The 15,724-nt window shown below is 42.3% G+C and overlaps 1 protein-coding gene across 3 annotated transcripts in view; it reads right to left on the reverse strand.

Annotated features, from left to right (window-relative positions):
- Nucleotides 1-15,724, reverse strand: part of Tango6 (transport and golgi organization 6 homolog) — a 188,060-nt gene that overhangs the window by 94,546 nt on the left and 77,790 nt on the right. For all 3 annotated transcript variants that reach the window (XM_008833924.3, XM_029563885.1, XM_029563886.1), the window contains exon 14: nucleotides 15,003-15,060. In XM_008833924.3, coding sequence (XP_008832146.1) covers nucleotides 15,003-15,060 — 58 coding nt within the window. The remainder of the gene's footprint in view (nucleotides 1-15,002; nucleotides 15,061-15,724) is intronic.

Below are 15,724 nucleotides of genomic sequence, written 5' to 3' on the forward strand. Positions count from 1 at the left end.
TATATATATGTATATATATATATATATATATAAATGTATGTGTGTATATGTAACAACGATAATCAAAGAAGACAATGAATTGTGAGGGGGGAACATGGGAGGAGTGGGATGGGTACTAGGAGGGGTGGAAATGATGCAAATATAATATTTATGTATGAAATTAAAAAAACTTTTTTAATTGAAAAAAAAGGCTTCTCCTAAGAGAAGCCTTAGCAATTAATTGTGCACTGGCAGGTAGATGGCAAGATGACCTAATTAGGTCTCTGGAAGCTCAAGGTCTGAGATTCTCTCCCTGAGGCTCAATTTGCTCCCAACCTACAGGCTTCCTTAGATACTGCAAGGTTGGGGAACAAACTCAGCATCACAGTCTAAGGCAAAATCTAAAACTGAGTTGCCAAACTGAACAGATACCATGTAAGGGCACTTTTCCACCACTGCCCAAGATCTGGGATGACCAGAGCTGGGGAATAGATGCTTCATTAAGACAAAAATGTGAAACTTATGATTCAGCAATGAAGGAACTATGTCAGGGTTAATAAAAATATAATTGGGTCTATTAAGTGTGTGAGCAACTTCAAGGATCATCTTAATTACATCTGGTGAGATTAGGTATTTTAATTTGTATTTGAAATGAAGGGTAATATATGCTACTGGCTTTATGGTGTGGGAAAGGAGAGGAGGAACAGGGGTCTCCTCCTGCTCCAGTGAATGGGATGGTTCCTTAGAGAATCCAGGTGCCATGCTTAAACATAGGCCAATTTTACTTATGGCTCGCTCACTATTCCATTCTGCTTAACTTGTCTTCAAAAAACTTTCTATCTTTATTAAAGGAAGGGTGGCTCTAAGGCAAAATTTAAATAGCAATTCTTCAGGGAATGTACTTACTGAGTCCTTAATAGATTATAAAGTAGACGTTCAAGCCCCGAGGTAGCTCACAATTGCCTTCTTGGTAGAGAATCTTGCCTTTGTGACAGCTAACAGATGAAAGATTTGAAATGAACTCTGGAAACCATGACAGTAAGTATGTAACTGTGGAGCTGAAATGTGATCCACTGCTGCCGTTACTCATTCTGTCTGAAGAGCAGAGGCCCAGGGACATGAGAAAGGTGGGAGAGCAGACGTACAGGGTGGACAGGAGCTGTAGTCTAGGAGAATGGAGGCTCCACCATAACCAGTTAGCTAAGTAACCTCCAAGCTTTGCTTTCTCTGAGAAAATGGGGAGATGGAGATACTGACTCTCAGCGTCCTGGGGGTGAACCAATGAAACATGAAGAGGGCAAATAAGACCAGACCATCAATAGGCATGATACTTAGACACCCAAGCCACTGCTTGGCAACTATAAAGCACCCCTGGAAACCCCAAGGGGCCCAGATGCCTGCATGTCGCATCCCCACAGTTTCTACCTTCCAGCTCCATACCACTCCTCCCAAGACAAACTGAACTGCTCACCCTCCAAACCTGCCCCACTCTGGACCATCTTCCCACTTTTGTTTCCCTTCAGCCTCAACTTCTCACTCTGTTTCTATCTAAATCTTGCCCAGGTATCCTTCATACTCCCAAGATAAATTATACTAAATCAGTAAGTGTGAATATGTTTTACAAGATTGTGTAATGAATAACACTTCTAATTCTAAAACATGTTTACTTCCAAAGGAAACTTTGTGTCCATTAGGTCACAGGCTGTTCCTATCCCTCCAGCAACAGCTACTCTACTTTTGATAGCTACAGACTGACCCATTTCGGACATTTCATATCAATGGAATCATACGACATGGGGCTTTTTGTGTCTAGCTTCTTTTACTTGCCACATTTTCAAGGTGCATTTGTACTGTAGTGTGAATCAGTAGTACCAAATAATATCACATGGTATAAATTTGAAATGCACCAGAGTTTTATTTATCTACTTATCAGGTGACAGGCTTATCAGTTGATAAGGTTGTTCTTATTTTGAGGTTATTATGAATAACGCTGACATGAAATTTTATGTGGTCTATGCTTTTCCCTCCCTCCATCCCTCCCTCCCTCCCTGTGCTGGGGTCTTGCACAAGCTAGGCAAGCACTCTTACCTCTGAATTATATCTCTGGCCTTTTATTATTTTTTTTGCTTTTAAAAATTATTGTTTTTATTTTATGTGTGTGAGTGTATTGCCTGCATATGTGTAAGTGCACTCATTTTATGAAATGCCCTCAGAGCTCAGAAGAGGGCATTGGATCCCCTTGAACTGGAGTTCAAGACAATTGTTTGCCGTCATGTGGGTGCTGGGAGCTGAGCAGGGTCCTCTGTAAGAGCAGTCAGTGCTCTTAACCACTGAGCCATCTCTCCATCTCTCCAGCCCTATTTTTGCTTTTTAAGATATAGTGTTGCTATAAAGCCACTGCTGGTCTGGAATTCATACTATCGACCAGGTATCTGCTTCTGCCTCCTAAGTGCTGATATAACAGCTACAATACCCACTTCCAGTTTTTCTTTTTTCTTTTGAAACAAAGCTCCACTAACTTGTCCAGGACGGCCTGGAACACATTCTGTAGTCCAGGCTGTCTTGAACTTGTGATCCTCCTGCCTCAGCTTCCTGAGTAGCTGTGATTACAGGCCTGTGCAACTGGGACTCAATTCCATGTGTTTTTATTTCTCCTGAAATGGAATATGAGTGGAAATGGTGGGTCATGTGACAACCACACTTACGCTTTTGAGAATGGCTGGCACTTTCAGTGGTCACCCAGAACAAAGAGGCTTCAGTGCAGGTACAAGGAGGTCTGAGGGAAAAGCTGCTGCTTTCTGCCTGATTGCCTTTGCCTCTTGCTGGTGAGTGCAACTAACCTGTTGTTGCCACTGCTACTGATACCCTTCACTGACATCAGGACCCAGCTTCTCTAGCCTTCCAATGTACACCTTCAGGACTCTTCTAGGTCTTTTTGTGCCAGACTGGGATTGCTGAGGCATTCGGCCTTGTGGACTGAGCAGCTGCTGGGGCCACTGTTGCGCTGCCCAGACCATATTGTGTAAGCCACTCTAATAAATCCACCATATATATATATATATATATATATATATATATATATTCATCCTACATTCATTAATATATATTCCTTTAGGGAACCTCTGACTAATGCATGATGAGATTAGGTCATGAAGACTTTGCCTTCACAAATGTATTAATGCCAAAATCGTGGGAGTGGGGAGTGGCTTCCTGAAAAAGATGAGTTTCTCCCTCTCACCAGCCAACCCTGTCTCTCTTTGTCTTTGTTCTCCAACCCCCACCTTCTACCTTCTTTCTCCTGTCATGGGTTGATGCAACAAAAGGTCCTGGCCAGATGTGGTCATCGACCTTGGACCGCTCAGCCTCCAGAACCAAAAGAAATTACTCTCTGTTCTTTGTAAAGTATCCAGGTTCAGGTATTCTGTTATAGTAACACAAAACAGACTATCACATAAACCCCAGAAGTCATTTCTAAAGCTTTTCCTGATGCTCCTAAGCAATACCAATGCCCTCTATGCTGAAAAATCAATGACCATTCATGGAAAGAAGGGATGAAGAGCAGGCAGTGTGAGGCAAGGAGATTAATTTAAAAGATAACACATAGAAATTACTTAAAAATCAACAATCTACACATTGCCAAATGAGCAAAACAGAAATCAAGGATGCATGAGATCAGCATCTTATAAAGTTACATAAACGGTTGATTTATAGTGAAACAATTTCCTGTAGGCAGGCCTGGTTCTTGTACAGAGACCACAAGGAAACTCAGCCTTCTACTTGCGTTCAGGAGAAGTGTGGGCATGGTGACTCACTATTTTTCCCTCTTTCAGTAGCATTGGTTTCAGAAGCAATGAGACTTAGCTTCAAGTCTAGTCTTGGCACTTAGCGCCTGTGTCACTTTGAAGCAGACAGTTAACCTCTTTGATCCTCATTCCCTCATTCCTAACTTGCAGGGCTGCTACACTTGGCATATGACAGGCACTTAGTGAGTAACTCTACATTACCTACTGCCACTTCTCTTACATGGCAATTATCCAGGGCAATCTTGGAAAGTGCAAATAACTGTGAATTAGCTAGTTACTATTTTCTTTGTAGACAAAAGTACCAAATTGCTAAGTACTCAGATACAAATCAGGATATTTATCTTTGACTGAGAGAGGCCACTAGACAGATATCCTAAAAATGAAGCTAAGTATAAAACTCAAGGATTGCCGGGCGTTGTGGTTCATGCCTTTAATCCCAGTGCTCAGGAGGCAGTAGCAGGTGGATCTCTGTGAGTTCAAGGCTAGCCTGGTCTATTGAGTTCCAGGCCAGCTGGGACTACAGAGAAACCCTGTCTCAAAAAGACAAAACAAAAACAAAAACCTTGAGCATTTGGGGTTCTGAAATGCAACCCCTGGGAGAGGGAAAGGAAGCATCGGTAGATTCCATGGATTGTAGTAAGGTAAAGTTCAGGAGAATGGGAGTCCTATAAAATGGGGTGGTTCCAGCTCCACACTCGCTGAGGTTTGTGAGGACCAGCAAGTCAAGTCTTCATTTAAGAAATCGGTAGAAGGGCTGGAGAGATGGCTCAGTGGTTAAGAGCACTGACTGTATTTGCAGAGAACCTGGGTTTGGTTCCCAGCACCCACATGGCAGTTAACAATCATCCACAACTCCAGTTCTAGGGGATCCAATGCCCTCTTCTGACCTCCACAGACATTGCACAACACAGGTGCACTTACATATATGTAGGCAATACACTCATACACATAAAAAATTTTTTTAAAAAAGAAAATGTGGCTAATCAGTAGATAATTAAGCATTATTCTCTAATAAACATTGAGAATTATAATGGCTGTCTTTATTTTTATTTATTTGTTTACTTAAAATGTTCTGTGTATGAGTATTATGCCTGCATGTGTGTAAGTGCACCTGTGTTGTGCAGTGCCTGCAGAGGACAGATGAAGTGTTGAATCTCCTGGAACTGGAGTTATGCATGGTTTTTAACCACCGTTTGGGTCCTGGGATTAAAACTCAGGTCTTCCGCAAGAACAATCAGTGCTCTTAATCCCTGATCCATCTCTCCAGCCCTCATTATTTTTGTTTTTAAAGTCAACAATAAGAACTGGGCATGGTGGCACACACCTTTAGTTCCAGCACTCGGGAGGCAAAGGCAGGTAGATCTCTGTGAGATGGAGTCTAGCCTGTTCTACATAGTAAGTTCCAGACCAGGTATGACTACATACAGGGAGACCCTGTCTCAAAAAGACAAAAACAAACAAACAAAAAACAAAAGAACCAACAATAGGATCAGTCTCTACTATTACTTGAAAATTTCCAGGAAAATAACCTATTGTATGTATGGGAGGGCAAAAGTAAGATCTCAGGCTGGGGAGATGATTCAGCAGTTAAGGGCACTCGCCACCACCTGAGGTTGATTCCTGGCACCTCTATGGTAGAAGGAGAGAACCAGCTCCAGCAAGTTGTCCTCTTTTGACCTAAACACACATGCACACAAACACAACAAATAAATATTTTTAAAAGGGAGATCTAAATTACCTGCTCTGTAATCTTGGAAAAGGGGGCTCAACTTGTGTAAATGTCTCATTCTTTATCTGTAAAATGGGACTATTTCACAGCATACCTAAAAATTATTTCAAAATGGATCATATCCCTAAATGTAAGGGCTAAATCAATATGATTCTTGGAAGAAAACAGGAATAAATCTTCATATCCTGGTTTAAGCAATAACTTACTAGAAATGACACCCAAATTACAAGTAATGGAAGAGAAAGTTAAATCAAATTTCAAGACTAAACATGTTACATAAGACATTCTACATAATGGCAGAAAATATCTGCAAATCATATTCAAGGGATTTGTCTCCAGAATATACAAAGAAATATCACAACCCTGTAATAAATAAAATAACTCTAACTGGAAATGGCAAAGGATCTGAATAGATTTTTCTCTAAAGAACATTTATAGGGTGCCAGGTGTGGTGGTGCACGCCTTTAATCCCAGCACTTGGGAGGCAGAGGCAGGCAGATCATTCCAGGACAGCTGGGGCTACAGGGAGATGCTGTCTCAAAAAGACCAAAAAAAAAAAAAAAAAAAAAAGAACATTTATAGGGATAAAAGATAATAAAAAGATGTTCAACATCATCAATCGATAGAGAAATCCAAATCAAAGTCACCCTGACCCTTCATACTCATTAAGATGGCTGAAATAAACAAGAGAAAAGACCCAGCACTGGCTGGGACACTGGAATCTTCACTTCATTGCTGGTAGGGATGTGAATCGTGCAGTCATTTTTGAAAACAGTCTGACAATGCCTCAAAGGCTAAACAGGGAGTTAGCATATGATCTAGCAATTCCACCCCCAGCTGTATATCAGGACAAATGAAAACATGTATACACAAAATTCTGTACATCTTGGGATCTGGAAGACAGCTCAGCAACCAAGAGCACTGGCTACTCTTGCAGAGGACCTGGGTTCAGTTCCTAGTACCTACATGGTGGTTAACAGCCATTAGTAACTCCAGTTCCAGAGGATCTGATGCCCTCTTCTGACCTCCACAGGAACTGCATGACACAGATGCGCTTACATATATACAGGCAATATACTCACACACATAAGTGCACGTGCATATACACACACGCATGCATATGCATGTGCAAAAAACAAAAAAATTTAAAAATGGAAACAGTCCAAAAGTCAAGGGAGCTGCTCAGAAAAGATGGTTTTGATTCTACTGCTGGGTGAGTCCATTTACATGAAGGTCCAGGACACACAAATACAGAAACAAAAAGGAGATGGGGGGTGGTTCAGAGTGTAGCTGTGTGATACAGCATTTGCCTGGCAGATGCAAAGCCAAGGACTCAATCCCTAGCACCACAAAAATAGGAAAAGAAATGCAAAGTAATGGTCACCAGGAGCTGGAGGACTGACAATGGGTACTAGATATGAAAACATTCTGAAATTAGTAGTGGAGGTTGTCCAAATCTTTTGTATGTGTTGGCGCATATATATGTTCGTGTGTGTGCATATATATATATATATATATATACAAGTACACAGACCTGTTGTGTCACGTGCATGTGGAGATCAGAAGTTGATGTTGGGCATCTTCCTCAGTTGCTTTCCACCTTATTTTTGAGACAGGGTCTGTCACCGAACATGGAACTACCAGTTCCTCTAGGCTGCCCGGCCAGTGAGCTCCAGTGATCCCTGTCTCTACCACCTCGGTTCTGGGATTACAGATGTGTGCTTCTGAGCTCAGCTTTTTATGTGGGTGCTAGGGATCTGAACTCAGGTCCTCAAGCTTGCAAGGCCAGCACTTTAGTAACTGATCCATCTCCCTAACTCCCCCTTTTTTCAGGGGTAGCATTGAGACAGGATCTCATCTAGTTCAGGCTGGCCTTAAACTGATTGTGTAGCCAAGGATGACCTTGCTCCTCTGCCTCCATCTCCCAACTGCTGAGATTCAGACATGTGTCACTACCCTTGATTTACAACTCTTCATACTAAGAAACATTCATTGATTTGCATACTTTAATTTGGTGAATTTTAGGAATGTAAATTATATTTCAAATAAGAAATTTTTTAAAATGAGGATAATGTCTACTTTCCAGAACAACTCCATGAATTTACTGAGATAGCTGGCGTACAGGAGAGACATTCACTAAATGCTCATTTGTTAATTAGGCGCTACAGAAACCAGGTCAGAAAGTAAAAGAAGTTTTCCTGTTTCAAGGACATAAACGGAGAAGCTAAACTTCACAAGACTGCATTCCAAATTTCCACGCCAGATCCAATTAGATGATCCTTCAAGGGATAGAATTATTTTCAGTTAATGGTTTCTTAACTAACTTTGAGGTAGAAATCTGAGAATGAGATAGAGTTTGGAGCCTGTCAAGTTAAGGCTTGTAATTCTGCTCAGTTTGAAACTCTGTAAAAACAATGTCATCTTGAATACATACTCCACCTTCTGCGCCTTTTGCCTTCCCTCCCTTTGGTTCTTTTGAAAATGAAAAGGGAAGAGGGTGGAAGAGTATGATCTGTCTGGGCTTGTCAAGATGTCTAGAGCCCTTCACTCTGCGCTGGCATACTTTTACCTCCCATGCCTTGGCTCGGGGCAGAGGTACTTTTCTTTCTTTTTTCTTTCTGTTTTTGGTTTTAATGAACCTGAAGTTTTATCCAAAAATCTTTTGGGCTCAGTGGTAGAAAGCCTCCTTAGCAGGCAGTAGACCCTGGGTTCAATCCCAGAACTCTCCCCTGCAAACACCACCACAACCAAAGATCCTTCAGACACTAAGAGGGATCACTTGGATCCCCACAGTGTAGAATGCTCTGAATGGAAAGTGACCGAGAGGGCACTGGAGCACACCCACACAGGACAAATCGCCTGGCTTTGGTATCTTCCTGAAGGACATCACTCATTTATCTGTCACATTCATTACCAGACAACAAGCTGGCCTTCAAGTCCAACAATACAGGTCGAGAAGACAACTCACTAGGTAAAATGCCTGCCATGCATACATCAAAGACCAGAGTTTGGATCCCCAGGCGCCACATAAAAACTTGGTGGGCATAGCAGCCACTTGCACTCCCTGCACTTAGGAGGCAAAGACAGGGACACCCTAAGCTGGCTAATTAGACTAGCTGAGTGTGACAGCTCCAGGCTCAGCTAGAGACTGTGCTTTAGTACATAAAGTGGATCGTGATGGAGATACTTGGTGTCACCCTCTGGTTTCCACACACATGAGCACATATAGGTACACCCACATACACACAAACACATGTATGCATACCACACACATGTACACATGCACACCCCCCAAACCCTACATACATTAAGGGACAATCTAGGGGAAAGTTTAACTCCTTCCTTGGGAGAGAGAAAAGACTTCTGCTTCTTCTTTGTCTTTCAATGTTTATTTATTTATTTTTAAATTTTATGTGTATGAGTATATTGCCTGAATGTGTGTAAGTGCACCCATGTCATGCAGTGCCCACAGAGGTTAGAAGAGGGCGTTGGATCCCTCTGGACCTGAACTTACAGACAGGGTAACCTGGGTCCTCTGCAAGGGCAGCCAGTGCTCTTAACCGCTGAGTCATCTCTCCAGTCTCAATTTTTGCTTCCTACATATTTCCTTATCACTAAAAATTTTAAGACAATGAGAAAGAATTCCTAGTGTGATAATAATGGTGTCAAAAAAGAAGGAAGACACAATCCAAGGAGTATAAAAAGGAGAGTCAGTGCTTAAGGTCAAGCAGTCTGCACATGGATGGTTAAAACTCAGCACCTGGTACATAGTTTTCTTTCTCTGAAGAAGGGGCTTCTGAGTTTCTGGGCACAGCTGCTATGACCAGCACTTTCCCAGGGGGAATAAACAGAGATGCAGACATTTGTCCTTAAAACTCAAGTTCAACTCCAAGGGAATGTAATTCTCAGACTACTGTTGGGGACAGATAACACATGCATCAGACATTCTTAAATCAGGTACGAATAAGTATATGTTGGATGAGTGATTTTACTCAGCTCCCCTCTGCTCTCTGCCTGTACTGCAAACAGAATTGCTGAGAATGCATAAAACAAATCCAAAATATCAATAAACTAAGCAAAATGTACACTGTAACCCTCACATTTAGGCAACCTGGGAAAAAAGCTTTAACCATATACAGAGTGCCCTAAAGCCAAATGTTCATCAGTGCACTATCCGGCACCCTTGTCCTGGAGGATGGGGAGCCCAGAACAGCACTGTTGGAGTAATTTAGGCCTAGGCAAACTCCATTGACAACACAGGTGGGAAAATCCAACTCTTGCCTTTCTTGATGGGAAATTCACCTAAGGCCTTGGCTTTTTAAGTGCATATTACAGACACCAAAAACATCAATTAGTTCAATCTTGCCCATCTTGGGGTGGCTAGAACAGAAATTACACCTCCCCCTGCCATGTTCTTCATCACCAAATTAGCTACTAACTGATTAGCACACCAATTAAAATTACTAAAAACAAGCACAACACCAGCAGCTGCAGTTTTTATAGCAGACCCAAGGCTAATGAGCTCAGTGGTTAATCAGCTAAGCTCTCTCCAAGTGTAAAGGCTGCCACGTTAGGATGATATGCCACCACTTCCAAAAACCCTAGACCTAAAAAGGGAGAAGAAAAATCTATGAAAAAACATCTCCTTGCCAGGATTATCATTTCTCGGGAAAGTGCAGGATGCCTTGTTTTCTGAGACTTATTAATTGGAGGCATTCTTGTTCTTGCTTCATTAATTTATCTGATTTCCTTAAGTGCCATTCTATGTCATGAAGCCTCATGTGACCTTCTAAGGACCACTGACCCCCATGGTTGTCTGACCTCCACCAAAGCATGTTAATTACTTGCTCTCTGGAGACTCTCAAGTCACCCAGTTGTCCTTTTACTTTTGGGGGGGGGGGTCTTTTTGCGACAGGGTCTCCCAATAGCCCCAGCTGTCCTGGAACTCACTATGTAGACCAGGTTGGCCTTGAACTCAGAGATTGACCTGCCTCTGCCTCCCAAGTGCTGGGATCAGATATGCAACCATGCCCAGCTGTCCTTTTATCTTTTTGGGTGGTCATTTTATCTTCTTAAAAGAACTCTCTTTGCCTTTTGACCTAGTTGCAATAACTCAGTTAAACTAAACTGTTCTGTGTATAGTAGGCACACAGTGTATGTTTGTTGAATAAAGAAGCCCCAGGCTCAAGCCTTTATCACTGCGTTCCTTCTCTGCACTCCCTTTAGCTTCAAATATAGGTCTGTATAGGGCAAACTCAAGTTGCATCTGGAAGTAACTAGGCCATAGGAGCCTGCATGTGCATGGGAGCCTTGCTTTTGGAAGGTGAACAGAACACAACCCAATTCTGCATCCTTCCTACATCCATATTCTTTGTCATGTGACTTGACAGTTCATCCCACGACAGAGACAGAGCCTGTTTCTCCACCCTGACTTTTGGTGTGGACTGTATGACTTGCTTTGGTCAACAGAACAGGACAGAAGTGTTAGGATGCCTGTCCCAAGAAGAGGCCACTGTCATTGTCTTCTGACATGTATCTGATATCACGATGAGGAGTTCGTAACCCTGGCAGGCTGCTGATCCCGGGACAGCCAGGAACTCAGGCACAGAGCAGCTGCAGCTGGCCCCTAGGCCTACAGAAAGAAGCAGAGCTGCCTAGCCGAGCCCAGCCTGGATTTATTGACCCTTAACGGGTCTACAGATGACATGAATGGTCATGAGGACTGGCATTGTAAACCACTGTGTTGGTGTTTGTTAAGTAACAATTACTGATAGGATCAGGTTCCTCAAGATGTAGATCAGAGAAGGTCCATAGATCATCACATTATTACCTAGCAACCCAACAAAAGTGACGAGGATGATATAATTATAGCTCACAGACTGAACACTATACACTAAGCAACTTCAAAGCATTAGCTCCTTTAAACTAGTATTAGCTTCTCTTTACAGAACTACTGAGAAAACAGTAGAGGATTCCTAGATACATCACAGTTACCCCTTTGATTTTTAATTTATTTTTGTGTCAGCAAAATGGCTCAGTAGGTGGAAGTGTTTGCTAGCAAGTCTGACAACCTGAATTCAATCCCCAGAATCCACATGGTAGAAGGAGAGAACCAACTCCCGCAAGTTGTTCTCTGATCTCTATGTACATGCCACAGCCCCACATGCACAATGAATAAAATTTGGCAGTTATGTAGCCCAGGCTGGTTTTAAACTTGCCATCTTCCTGCTTCAGTCTCCTGAATATTGGTGTAAGAGACATGCACCATCACATCTGGTTTAGATTGCTTGATTGATCTTAATATGATGGGATTGTATTAACATGCCAGGCTAGCCCCAAACAACAGGCTCAAACAAATCATCCTACTGCCTGAGCATCTGGTGGTAGCTAGGACATTGGGCAAGTACTACCAGTCCTCACTTACCCCATTACCATTGTACATTAGCATGATAATAGTCACAAATAATGAAGTGACTCTGCCACTCTATTATCAAGTCAAGCCCATAATGTATTCTTTTTTGGTCTTTTTGAGACAGGGTCTCCCTGTAGCCCCAGCTGGCCTGGAACTCACTATGTAGACCCGAAACTCCAGTTCCAGGGGATCTGACGCCATCTTTTGCCCCCTGTGGGTACTGCATGCATGCACAGGTGTACTTATATACACGAGGGAAAACACTCATAAACATAAAATTAAAAAATTAAAAAAAAATGTTTTTATTTGTCTTTTTGAGACAGGGTCTTCCTATAGCCCCAGCTGGCCTGGAACTTGCTACATAGAAGACCAGGCTGGCCTCCAACTCATTAAGATCTGCCTGCCTCTACCTCCCAAGTGCTGGGATTAAAGGCACAAGCCACCACACCCAGCAAAATTTTTAAAAAATTTAAATTATTTTTTAAAAAGTAAGGTGGAAAGTGATGGAGGATGGCACCCAGTGTCAACCATTGGCCTCTACATGTTTGTGCATCTCATACAAATAGATTCATGTAATATACAGTGCTTTGTGACCAGTTTCTCTCACTAGACATAATGCTTTCAAAGTTCATGTAGCGACAGGTATTCATACTTACTTCATTTTTGTAGCAAAATAAATTGCTTTGCATGTATTCCCCCTCAACTGATAACCTCTGGGTTGAGTGTAAATAATGCTGCTATGACCCTACACATTTGTGGAGATGTATGTCTTCATTGCTCTTGGTTATGTTCCTTGGAATGTAAGAGAGTCAAGTCTATGTTTATATTTTTAAGGAACTGCCAGATCATTTTCCAAAGTAAATATAGCATTTTATATTCTTTCTGGGATGGGTAATACTGTCAACTTGATGGATTCAGAAAAACCTTGGAAACAAGCCTTAGGGCATGTCTACAAGGGGGTTTCTAGATGAGGTTAACTGAGGTGGGAAGACCCACCCTAAACTGTTTCCATGGGCTGGGGTCCCAACTGAATAAAGAGAAGAAAGGTAGTTGAGCACCAGATCCATCATCAATGCTCTGCCTCCCAACTGTAGATGCAATGTGACAGATGCCTCAAGCTCCTGCTTCCGTGGCTTCCCTGCCATCATGAACTGTACCCTCAAGCTGAGAGCCAGAATAAACCCTTGCTTCTATAACTTGCTTTTGTCAGGCATTTTGTTGCAGTAATAAGAAAAATGACACACACTTAACTCCATTTTAACAGAGAAGAAATTGGAGCCTGGGAAGATGAGTCATTGGCCAAAGTCCTTACAACCTGAGAACCAGGGGAACAGGAGCTCTGCCTCCAGACACCACATTGGTAGCACCAAAGGACAATGAATTAATTTGAACTTTCTCACCATGCCTGTTTCTTACCCTCTTTTGGAAAGGGTGCCTAATTTTCTATACTCCTCTAGATGTGGAATCCACAAATAGGGATATAGAGAACAAAGACTCTCAAAAGGGAAATAGAATTATTTCAATTTTTTTTTTTCAGTGCTAGGGTTCAAACCCAGGGTCTTGTACATGCCAGGTAAGTACTCTACCACTGAGCTGCATCCTGGCCCCATATATTTTTTATTGATTTTTTTGCAATTTTCATACAATATAATTTGATGGTATTTAGAGCCCCTCCCCTAACCCCACCTCCTCTTATTGCCCCCTGCTCAATTTAATGTAATATATACATGTATATATATATTATATAAAATTAGGCCTACAGAGTCTAATTTGTGTCTCCAAATGTCCTTCAGTGTGGGTCCATCCACTGGAGCCTAATTAACCTACCAAAAGTCCCATGCTTGAAAGAGACTGTCTCTGCCCCTCCCAGCAGCCATCTGGATTGGAGCTTCTTATTCACTTCCTCATGTCTGTGTTGGGATTTTGTCTGGTTTGAGCTTTCACGGGACTTGTGTGTGCTGTCATCATTGCTGTGAGTTCATATGAGTAAATGACCAGCTGTTTAGAAATCTGTTTCCTTGTGGTCATCCACCATCTCTGACTCTTACAATCTTTCTAACCCCTCTTCTGCAACACATTTTTTAAAAGATTTGTTTTATAATTTATGCAGATGTATGTGTATCCATATATGCGTACGCGCACACATGCATATGGATACCCGTGGAGGCCAGAGAAGGGTGTCATATCTCCTGCAGCTGGGGTTACAGGTGGTTGTAAGCTGTCTGACATAGGCACTGGGAACCAAACTCTACTCCTCTGGAAGAGCAAGTGCTCTTAACCACTAAGCTACCTCTCCAGCTCAATAAGGCTTTTTTTTGCATGAAAAAATACTAAATTCCTGAGGCGACAACTGGGAATGGAGCTCACTGGTGTACCTTATTCATGTGTGGGGCCTCGAATTCAATCCCCAGTACCAAAAAGATCAAATTAACCAACCAACCAAAAACAACAAAACCAAAAACCACAAAAATGAAAGCAAAAGTACCCAACTAACCAAACTGAACACAAAACAGGAGTTTTTTTTCCCTTCGGTGTATGTGCGTCTCTCTCTCTCTCTCTCTCTCTCTCTCTCTCTCTCTCTCGTGTGTGTGTGTGTGTGTCTGTGTATGGGAGAGAGTATGCCATGGCTCATGTGTGGAGGTCAGAGGACAACTTGCAGAGTTGGCTCTCCCCTTCTACTGTGTGGGTCTTGGAGATTGAATTCAATCATCAGGCTGGGCAGCAGGTACCTTTGCTGAACCATCTTGCTAGCCCCCATAAAGGTAACGCAATAAGAATTCATGTGTAAGCCATTCTTTATCTCTCCCAACTATAAGGACTAGGATTTAATTTATAGAACTAAAAGTAAACATAAAACTTTCGAATCATTGTGAGGCACTGAAACTCTATAGGGACTCATTTGGAAACTCTCCAGGAATATTGTTATTATAATTCAAGAGTGTCCTAGCTTAAGAGGCAGAAAGATGGACAGAATGACCAGTTTCATTTGTGGTTGAATGACTTAAGAGATTTTGTTCAAATAAACATGATGCAACCTTTGGTCCAGACACTCAAAGTCCTTTAACCAGGACTAACTTACCCTGGATTGCAGACAGATACACAAAAGTATCTTCATGCTCCAAATTCTTCAAGAATGCCTGGAAGCACAAAACAGAGGAACATGATTCACAAGGAGCAAAGAGGTGAAACTCCTACCCGTTGCCTTAGCGGAGTAACGCTTTTCTTCTTATTGACGTCAGCTAGAAATTGGTCTGACTCAGAATCTTGTAAGGAAAATGGTATATATGCTTGAAGTTCCATTTTTGATAGTTTTAAAAAGGGCAGGTTGCCGGGTGTGGTGGCGCACACCTTTGATCCCAGCACTCAGAAGGCAGAGGCAGGTGGATCTCTGTGAGTTCAAGGCCAGCCTGGTCTACATAGTGATTTCCAGGACAGCTGGGGCTACAGACAGACCCTGTCTCAAAAAGACCAGAAAAAAAGCAGGGGGGGATGCCAGTACGGTGGCCCACACCTTGAATTTCAGCACTTGGGAGGCAGAGGCAGGTGAATGTGTGAGTTCAGGGTCAGCCTGGTCTACATATCAAGTTCCAGACCAGCCAGAGCTACATAGTAAGACCCTGTCTCTAAACAAACAAACAAACAAACAAATAAATAAATAAATAAATAAATAAGGGAGGCGAGGGAGATGCTTCTTGAAGTAGTCCGATATACCTGTACTAGTCATGAAAGTCAACATTTAAAAGATCAGTCCTGCCGGGTGTGGTGGCACATGCCTGTAGTCCCAGCACTTGGGAGGCAGAG

The sequence above is a fragment of the Nannospalax galili genome, unplaced genomic scaffold, assembly GCF_000622305.1.
Source record: "Nannospalax galili isolate Female #2095 unplaced genomic scaffold, S.galili_v1.0 scaffold410, whole genome shotgun sequence".
Classification (NCBI taxonomy): domain Eukaryota; kingdom Metazoa; phylum Chordata; class Mammalia; order Rodentia; family Spalacidae; genus Nannospalax; species Nannospalax galili.